The sequence below is a fragment of the Schistocerca piceifrons genome, chromosome X (genome assembly GCF_021461385.2).
Source record: "Schistocerca piceifrons isolate TAMUIC-IGC-003096 chromosome X, iqSchPice1.1, whole genome shotgun sequence".
NCBI classification, from domain to species: domain Eukaryota; kingdom Metazoa; phylum Arthropoda; class Insecta; order Orthoptera; family Acrididae; genus Schistocerca; species Schistocerca piceifrons.
This window is the reverse complement of record NC_060149.1, coordinates 78238063-78247184: the sequence shown is the minus strand read 5'-3', so window position 1 is coordinate 78247184 and position 9122 is coordinate 78238063. Positions and strand designations below refer to the sequence as shown.

At 39.4% G+C, this 9122-nt stretch overlaps 1 protein-coding gene across 4 annotated transcripts in view; it reads right to left on the bottom strand.

The window, feature by feature from the left end:
* Positions 1–2193: 2193 nt before the first annotated feature.
* The window catches only part of LOC124721535 (MYG1 exonuclease), a 28699-nt gene continuing 21770 nt past the window's right edge, over positions 2194–9122 (bottom strand). For all 4 annotated transcript variants that reach the window (XM_047246561.1, XM_047246563.1, XM_047246560.1 and 1 more), the window contains one exon: positions 2194–3287. In XM_047246561.1, the coding sequence (XP_047102517.1) occupies positions 2260–3287 (1028 nt within the window). In that variant the 3' untranslated portion in view covers positions 2194–2259. The remainder of the gene's footprint in view (positions 3288–9122) is intronic.

Here is a 9122-nt window from a genome sequence, read left to right as displayed (position 1 = left end):
ATGTGCGGCCACGGAGAGTGTCTTTCATTGTTGGAAAAAGCCAAAAGTCACTACGAGCCAGGTCAGGTGAGGTGAGTAGGGAGCATGAGGAATCACTTCAAAGTTGTTATCACGAAGAAACTGTTGCGTAACGTAGCTGTGCGGGTGCATTGTCTTGGTGAAACAGCACACGCGCAGCCCTTCCCGGACATTTTTGTTGCAGTGCAGGAAGGAATTTGTTCTTCAAAACATTTTCGTAGGATGCACCTGTTACCGTAGTGCCCTTTGGAATGCAATGGGTAAGGATTATGCCCTCGCTGTCCCAGAACATGGACACCATCATTTTTTCCAGCACTGGCGGTTACCCTAAATTTTTTTGGTGGCGGTGAATGTGTGCTTCCATTGAGCTGACTGGCACTTTGTTTCTGGATTGAAAAATGGCATCCACGTCTCATCCATTGTCACAACCGACGAAAAGAAAGTCCCATTCATGCTGCCATTGCGCATCAACATCGCATTTTCAGGTCGTCATGCAGGACTGTGTGCACAGAACCCACAGAAATGCCAACTCTGGAGGCGATCTGTTCAACAGTCATTCGGTGATCCCCCAAAACAATTCTCTCCACTTTCTCGATCATGTCGTCAGACCGGCTTGTGCGAGCCCGAGGTTGTTTCAGTTTGTTGTCACACGATGTTCTGCCTTCATTAAACTGTCGCACCCACGAACGCACTTTCGACACATCCATAACTCCATCACCACATGTCTCCTTCAACTGTCTATGAATTTCAATTGGTTTCACACCACGCAAATTCAGAAAACAAATGATTGCACGCTGTTCAAGTAAGGAAAACGTCGCCATTTTAAGTATTTAAAACAGTTCTCATTCTCGCCGCTGGCGGTAAAATTCCATCTGCCGTACGGTGCTGCCATCTCTGGGACGTATTGACAATGAACGCGGCCTCATTTTAAAACAATGCGCATGTTTCTATCTCTTTCCAGTCCGGATAAAAAAAAAATCGAAGGCCTTAGAACTTGAATGCACCCCGTAGTAATAATACATTATTATTCTGGCAAATATTTAATAAAATTCTCAGATGTCTATTTTCACTTTGTATATTTTGATAAGACAATTAATTATGCACAACTGTAGCTAGATAAGATTTTCCACTCAATGAACCTATGTAACAGTTCCCATGGTTCATGAGATATATGAAATAACCGAGCAAACATTCTTCCTTGCAAAGAAAGTGAAAGTCATCATAGTCTTCTTGTTTACTATATCATGCAACTACTTGCTCGACTTTCGTGTACTTATATTTACTGCAAAACACCTAACTTACTTACAATGAGCACCATTCAACAAATAAATCACTGCACCCTGTCCGGTCTCCGTTAAGTCACAGCTGACCATAGAAGGCAACAGTCCATTCTGCCCTCATGGACAGATCGCCGTCTGAGTCTTAGATGTTTTTAGAAAAGATGGGCTCCATGTGATGGAGACTGTGCAGTTGTAGCAGTAGACAATAATCTTAAACCAACTAAAGTAGAAATGTAGTCTGCATCTGAAATGGTTTTGGCAGAAATAATGATCCAAAATGCGATGAAAGTTCTAGTGATGCCACTGTCAAATTTTTTATACATTGGTATTTACTTATTGGTCTACTGTGTAGTCCCATTTTTAAGTCTTTCATAGTGTCATTTTAACAGTTACTACCATTGTGGGATTTCTTCATTTTATTACATGTGTAGGTACATGAAACAACATAGTCATCAACTATTAAAATTGTTATAACGAGATACTTCAATTCTGGCCATTATTACCTTGTAAAAATTGTATGTTACAGAAGCAGTCACACTGTAAATGAATAATCTTATGTATTTTACCATGAACCCTCGTTCACTAAAGCTACAGGTGCTTTAGTTCAAATTTCGAAAATTTCCGATTCCCCTTTAATTTGGTGTACAAATAATACTTACCTAAATATTTCAATTTTTAAAACTGGTACTTGATCCATTTGTCATGAAATTTCAAAACTATTTCACCATTCACTGCAAGACTAATACCCCCCCCCCTCCCCAACACACACACACACACACACACACACACACACCTGGTCAGGTTGTTTATGCCCATGTAGCATCTGCTGGAAAAAAAAATCTTTACAACACAAAATTGATGAATGCCATATGTTATCATACATACACAAAGGTAATGACTGGGTTGGTACATAGTACTTTAATGTTATCACTGCACAGACATTTTAAACACTGTGAAAACACTAAGCTGTTAGTGACTTAGCAGCCATTTCAAGAACACCCGTGTATGTTTTATTTCCTCCGATAAAACCTGTTGTATGAACAAAAATACAACCTGCAATCCCAGCTTTTACACTCAACTCTTCATCTCTCAAACCACGCCAAGCTTCACATAAGAACTTGCGACACACGAAGCTTTGTGGTGCAATGGGTACACACTGGACTCTCCATTTCCCTGCTTGATCTTGAAACAGCACATATTTTATAGTTGGCTCGATGTGCAACTTTTCTTCCAGCTCAAAGAGATGATCCTTCCAAGGGCAACCACCATTTGACAGTAACATTATCTCACCAGAAGGATGTGTCTCATAACGGTTATTTACTGCCTTACGAACAATATCATGAGCAGGCCACCAAACGTGGGCCCAATATTTTATGTGGTCTTCAAATTCTTTTCCAACAAGACAATAGGCTTCGTTAAATCTATCTATGTCACTGTCACTTACACCATTCCAAAATGGATTTAACCTTGCGACACGAGCTGATAAGTTGGTGCAAATTCTGTAACTTGGTTCGCCGTTGAACATAGGTACTCCATTATCAATGCCATCTATTTCTTGAATGAAGAATTCATATACCTTGTCATATACAGCAGATATTAGTTTGTCATCAGTTGAGTCTAGGATTATCTTCAATATTCTATGGCCAAAATGGAAATACACAAGACCAGCACTGCTAAGTTTAGTTTTCCACTTATACTTTTCAGACAGTGAACTCATACTTTCATCAAAATTTCTCTGATGATGGTCATAGTAATGCTTTGATGGGTCATAAACACCACCAACATCAACAACAACATCACATTCTTTTATAATAGCTTCCTCTCTAGTTCTGACAATTTTTGCATCATTATATTCCGGCAATCTCTTCAACATATAGCAAGCAAGAGTTTCGTCACAGTGGAAAATCCCATCATGAGTGCAAATTCTTGGTCTAGATACAGAACACATTTTCCCAGATGTATTAGCAACAGAAAGTGTACTAGCACTACCTGAAACAAAAGAAAGGATGAGAATAATAAAATTGTTCCACATTCATGGACACCTGAATACATTAATAGCAACATGTACATAGTTCTGAGTCCAGAATTGTCATTATACTAAAGTTAACTCAAAAACTATTAATTTTTCTAAATGTCTTAAGGCGCTGTGGTATCCAGCATATCCTATGAACATCAGAAGTGAGTAAGCACTAACTTTTGAATTTATTTAATTGACATTTAATAATCTGGAACACTATTCTGGTGCCAAACTCTCAAAAAAAACTTCTTAATTTCTACTTTTCTGGGTCCACTGTCTCTACTTATGTATAAGGTTTGGAAAATTTTGTCATGTATTGAAACAATTTTATTGTGGAAATTACAAATTTTATGGCATTTAAGCAACAAATTATGATTGGCATATATCATACTTAACAAACAAAGAAATTCTGGTGGATCTATCTGTTCAAATAAAAGATTATCTACTAGTTGAAAACAAAACAGTGTTCAAGACTGAGTCTATTCTTGTTTTAATAAAACAAAAATGACATTTCATTTTGTATGAATAGAGTACAAATAATTATCATGTGATTAAGTCTATCAAAGGCACACCAAGAAACGTAATAACCAAGGAAATTGTCACAAAAACAAATTTCTGGTGATGTACGATCATCATCGATTATACTATGATTACTTGGGCATCTGCAAAGATGAAGTTCATCTTATGTAAGTAATACTATTGTGTTTCACAGCCAAGCTGTTTTTCAACTAGAAATGAAATGGTCCGTATGAAAGTTTAATAACATAGGCAATGAAGGACACCACTGTCTGACACCTTGATATCTACATCTACATTTATACTCCGCAAGCCACCCAACGGTGTGTGGCGGAGCGCACTTTACGTGCCACTGTCATTACCTCCCTTTTCTGTTCCAGTCGCGTATGGTTCGCGGGAAGAACGACTGTCGGAAAGCCTCCGTGCGCGCTCGAATCTCTCTAATTTTACATTCGTGATCTCCTCGGGGGGTATAAGTAGGGGGAAGCAATATATTCGATACCTCATCCAGAAACGCACCCTCTCGAAACCTGGCGAGCAAGCTACACCACGATGCAGAGCGCCTCTCTTGCAGAGTCTGCCACTTGAGTTTGCTAAACATCTCCATAACGCTATCACGGTTACCAAATAACCCTGTGACGAAACGCGCCACTCTTCTCTGGATCTTGTCTATCTCCTCCGTCAACCCGATCTGGTATGGATCACACACTGATGAGCAATACTCAAGTATAGGTCGAACGAGTGTTTTGTAAGCCACCTCCTTTGTTGATGGACTACATTTTCTAAGGACTCTCCCAATGAATCTCAACCTGGTACCTGCCTTACCAACAATTAATTTTATATGATCATTCCACTTCAAATTGTTCCGTACACGTACTCCCAGATATTTTACAGAAGTAACTGCTACCAGTGTTTGTTCCGCTATCATATAATCATACAATAAAGGATCCTTCTTTCTATGTATTCGCAATACATTACATTTGTCTATGTTAAGGGTCAGTTGCCACTCCCTGCACCAAGTGCCTATCCGCTGCAGATCTTCCTGCATTTCGCTACAATTTTCTAATGCTGCAACTTCTCTGTATACTACAGCATCATCCGCGAAAAGCCGCATGGAACTTCTGACACTATCTACTAGGTCATTTATATATATTGTGAAAAGCAATGGGCCCATAACACTCCCCTGTGGCACACCAGAGGTTACTTTAACGTCTGTAGACGTCTCTCCATTGATAACAATATGCTGTGTTCTGTTTGCTAAAAACTCTTCAATCCAGCCACACAGCTGGTCTGAAATTCCGTAGGCTCTTACATTGTTTATCAGGCGACAGTGTGAAACTGTATCGAATGCCTTCTGGAAGTCAAGGAAAATAGCATCTACCTGGGAGCCTGTATCTAATATTTTCTGGGTCTCATGAACAAATAAAGCAAGTTGGGTCTCACACGATCACTGTTTCTGGAATCCATGTTGATTCCTACAGAGTAGATTCTGGGTTTCCAAAAACGACATGATACTTGAGCAAAAAACATGTTCTAAAATTCTACAACAAATCAACGTCAGAGATATAGATCTATAGTTTTGCGCATCTGCTCGACGACCTTCTTGAAGACTGGGACTACCTGTGCTCTTTTACAATTATTTGGAACCTTCCGTTCCTCTAGAGACTTGCGGTACACGGCTGTTAGAAGGGGGGCATATTCTTTCGCGTACTCTGTGTAGAATCAAATTGGTATCCCGTCAGGTCCAGTGGACTTTCCTCTGTTGAGTGATTCCAGTTGCTTTTCTATTCCTTGGACACTTATTTAGATGTCGGCCATTTTTTCGTTTGTGCGAGGATTTAGAGAGGGAACTGCAATGCGGTCTTCCTCTGTGAAACAGCTTTGGAAAAAGCTGTTTAGTATTTCAGCTTTATGCGTGTCATCCTCTGTTTCAATGCCATCATCATCCCGGAGTGTCTGGATATGCTGTTTCGAGCCACTTACTGATTTAACATAAGACCAGAACTTCGTAGGATTTTCTGTCAAATCGGTACATAGAATTTTACTTTCGAATTCACTGAACGCTTCATGCATAGCCCTCCTTACGCTAACTTTGACATCGTTTAGCTTCTGTTTGTCAGAGATTTTGGCTGCATTTAAACTTGAAGTGAAGCTCTCTTTGCTTTCCCAGTAGTTTCCTAACTTTGTTGTTGAACCACAGTGGGTTTTTCCTATCCCTCACAGTTTTACTCAGCACGTACCTGTCTGAAACGCATTTTACGTTTGCCTTGAAATTTTTTCATAAGCACTCAACATTGTCAGTGTCGGAACAGAAATTTTCATTTTGATCTGTTAGGTAGTCTGAAATCTGCCTTCTATTACTCTTGCTAAACAGATAAACCTTCCTCCCTTTTTTATATTCCTATTAACTTCCAATTCAGGGATACTGCAACGGCCTTATGATCACTGATTCCCTGTTCTGCACTTACAGAGTCAAAAAGTTCGGGTCTGTTTGTTATCAGTAGGTCCAAGATGTTATCTCCACGAGTCGGTTCTCTGTTTAATTGCTCGAGGTAATTTTTGGATAGTGCACTCAGTATAATGTCACTCGGTGCTCTGTCCCTACCACCCGTCCTAAACATCTGAGTGTCCCAGTATATATCTGGTAAATTGAAATCTCCACCTAAGACTAGAACATGCTGAGAAAATTTATGTGAAATGTATTCCAAATTTTCTCTCAGTTGTTCTGCCACTAATGCTGCTGAGTCGGGAGGTCGGTAAAACGAGCCAATTATTAACCTAGCTCGGTTGTTGAGTGTAACCTCCACGCATAATAATTCACAGGAACTATCCACTTCTACTTCACTACAGGATAAACTACTACTAACAGTGACAAACACGCCACCACCGGTTGCATGCAATCTATCCTTTCTAAACACCATCTGTGCCTTTGTAAAAATTTCAGCAGAATTTATCTCTGGCTTCAGCCAGCTTTCTGTACCTATAACGATTTCAGCTCCGGTGCAATTATCTGCATCCATTTCAATGTTTGATTTGTGTTAAAGGCATTTATTAGACTAAGACTTTCTTCCATAGTTTCCCATAGTTTACATCTAACCACTCATACGTTTTACCACAATCTATGAAGGCTACAAATTTAAGTCTTAATTCCCTGTTTTCTATCAATCAATTTTGTCATACCAAATGTATAATCTGTACAGGGTCTTCCACTCAAAGCAACACTGGTCATTTGACAGTCTCATAACTGATATAAGATTCAGTCTATTTCTTAATATTTTGACAGATTTTGTATCCTGGGTTAAATAGGCTGATTGCTTGGTAATTCTTAATATTATTTCTAAGTTATCTTTAAAATATTGGTATAACAAGGGGTTCAGCTCAGTCATCTGGTACGTTACTAGTCATCCAACAAATATTAATGAAGTCCAGTAGCATTTTAACAAACAGATTAGAATAATAAGTCATCAGTGCCACATAAACAGAATCTACACACACTACTTTCTTATTTTTAAACTCTTAAGACTTGTAAGACTGCGACTGTTCTGGGATCTGCACATTCTCCTTGACTTTTACATCTGTTTTTATACTCTCTCCCTGGAGTTCTTTATCATATTTTCCATTTTTTTGGGTATGGTTTATTAAGGAATTTAATATTTTAAAAGCCTTATTTTAGAGTCCATATAGATCAGCTTCAGTTTCATTGATATACTTCTCAGCTTTGTTATCTCAGTTTTTTAATTTCTCCTTGTACAACTGCACATCACATTTTATATTCTAAGCTCACCACAGCATGCACGCACAGATGAATTGTTAAGCCTTTACAGATAGCACAGCAATCAAGTCATATACTCAACCATGTGTGAAGTGCCTCTACATGAGGATATGGCAATAGCAATCAGTGAGACATTCACATTTCAAGTGGACTTTGTCCATAAGCATGGGTAAATGTAAGGGAGTGACATAGTAACAAAAACAGGCAGTCACGTTTGGCAGTGCCCACAGCCACACAGTGTGCATGAAGTTGCTGCATTTGTTGGCATTTCACAGTAGATTGTTCAAAGTGTCTGCAAGCAGTGGAGTAACACACAAGGCCATAAAACATGATGTCAAAACAGTAGTCGGAACAAAATCCTGTCTGAGAAGGGTAGAGACATGTTTCACAGCTTGTGAATCAAAATTACTTCCTAACACAACAGGAATTTCTGCAGGCAGTGATTAAAGGTCCATTTCCACCCCTTAATGAGAGAAAGTTGTGCCAACAACTGCATGCAATGAACATTTGGAGTCTCTCACTTCACAAGAGGCCACTGCTCACACAGGCACATAAAGACAGCAACAGCAAAGTTCATCAGGCTGAAAGAATATGTGACTGATTCTATAGACAAAACATGGGCTATGTTGGAACAGTGGGTAAAACACCGACATCAGCATCCTCACAATTTGGAAGTACTGTGAGATTAAATCCTCAATGAGTGGCTTGCCCTGGATATGACCTACCTGCACAACCTTGCAGACTCATTTCCTAATCGAATCCAAGTGGTTATCGAGTCCACAGGCTGGAATTGCATGGTATTGAATGAAGCTTGTAATGATTTCTCAAGGGATGACTAATTTTTTTGTCCAGAGAGTTTACTTTATCTTCAAAATTTTCATTATTTAAATATTTCACTTTAACTTTTTTCTTGCCTCTGATATACACTGGCCGACTGAAAAAACTGAAGCGCCAAGAAGATATAGTCAGATGTCAATGTAATTACCTACCTACCCCCCCCCCCTCCCCCACCTCTCTCTCTCTCTCTCTCTCTCTCTCTCTCTCTCTCTCTCTCTCTCTATCACACACACACACACACACACACACACACACACACACACAATTGGTGATAATTAGAGATACAATTCTTATTTAGTATTGCAAGGAAGTGATGGGGTATAAGTTAGAGAGGGAGACCAAAAAATGAATACAGCAGATGCAAAAGGATGTAGGTTGCAGTAGTTATTCAGAGACAAAGACACTTGCACAGGATAATGTAGCATGGAGAGCTGCAACATACAAGTCTTCAGACAGAAGACCACACTAACAACAACAGCAAAGTGAATGACTCAAAGACGACTTTGTAGTGGCTGACCGGCAGCCAGGTATTACGTCTAAGACTGTACATGGTTACAACACTCGGGAGGAGGGATTACCTTCATTACTAATCGCTAAATCTATCAGTGGGTCAGAAAGGACAACTACGAAAATATTTGATCATCTGTCCAATAACATAAAATCCGACATGTGGCCATACAAA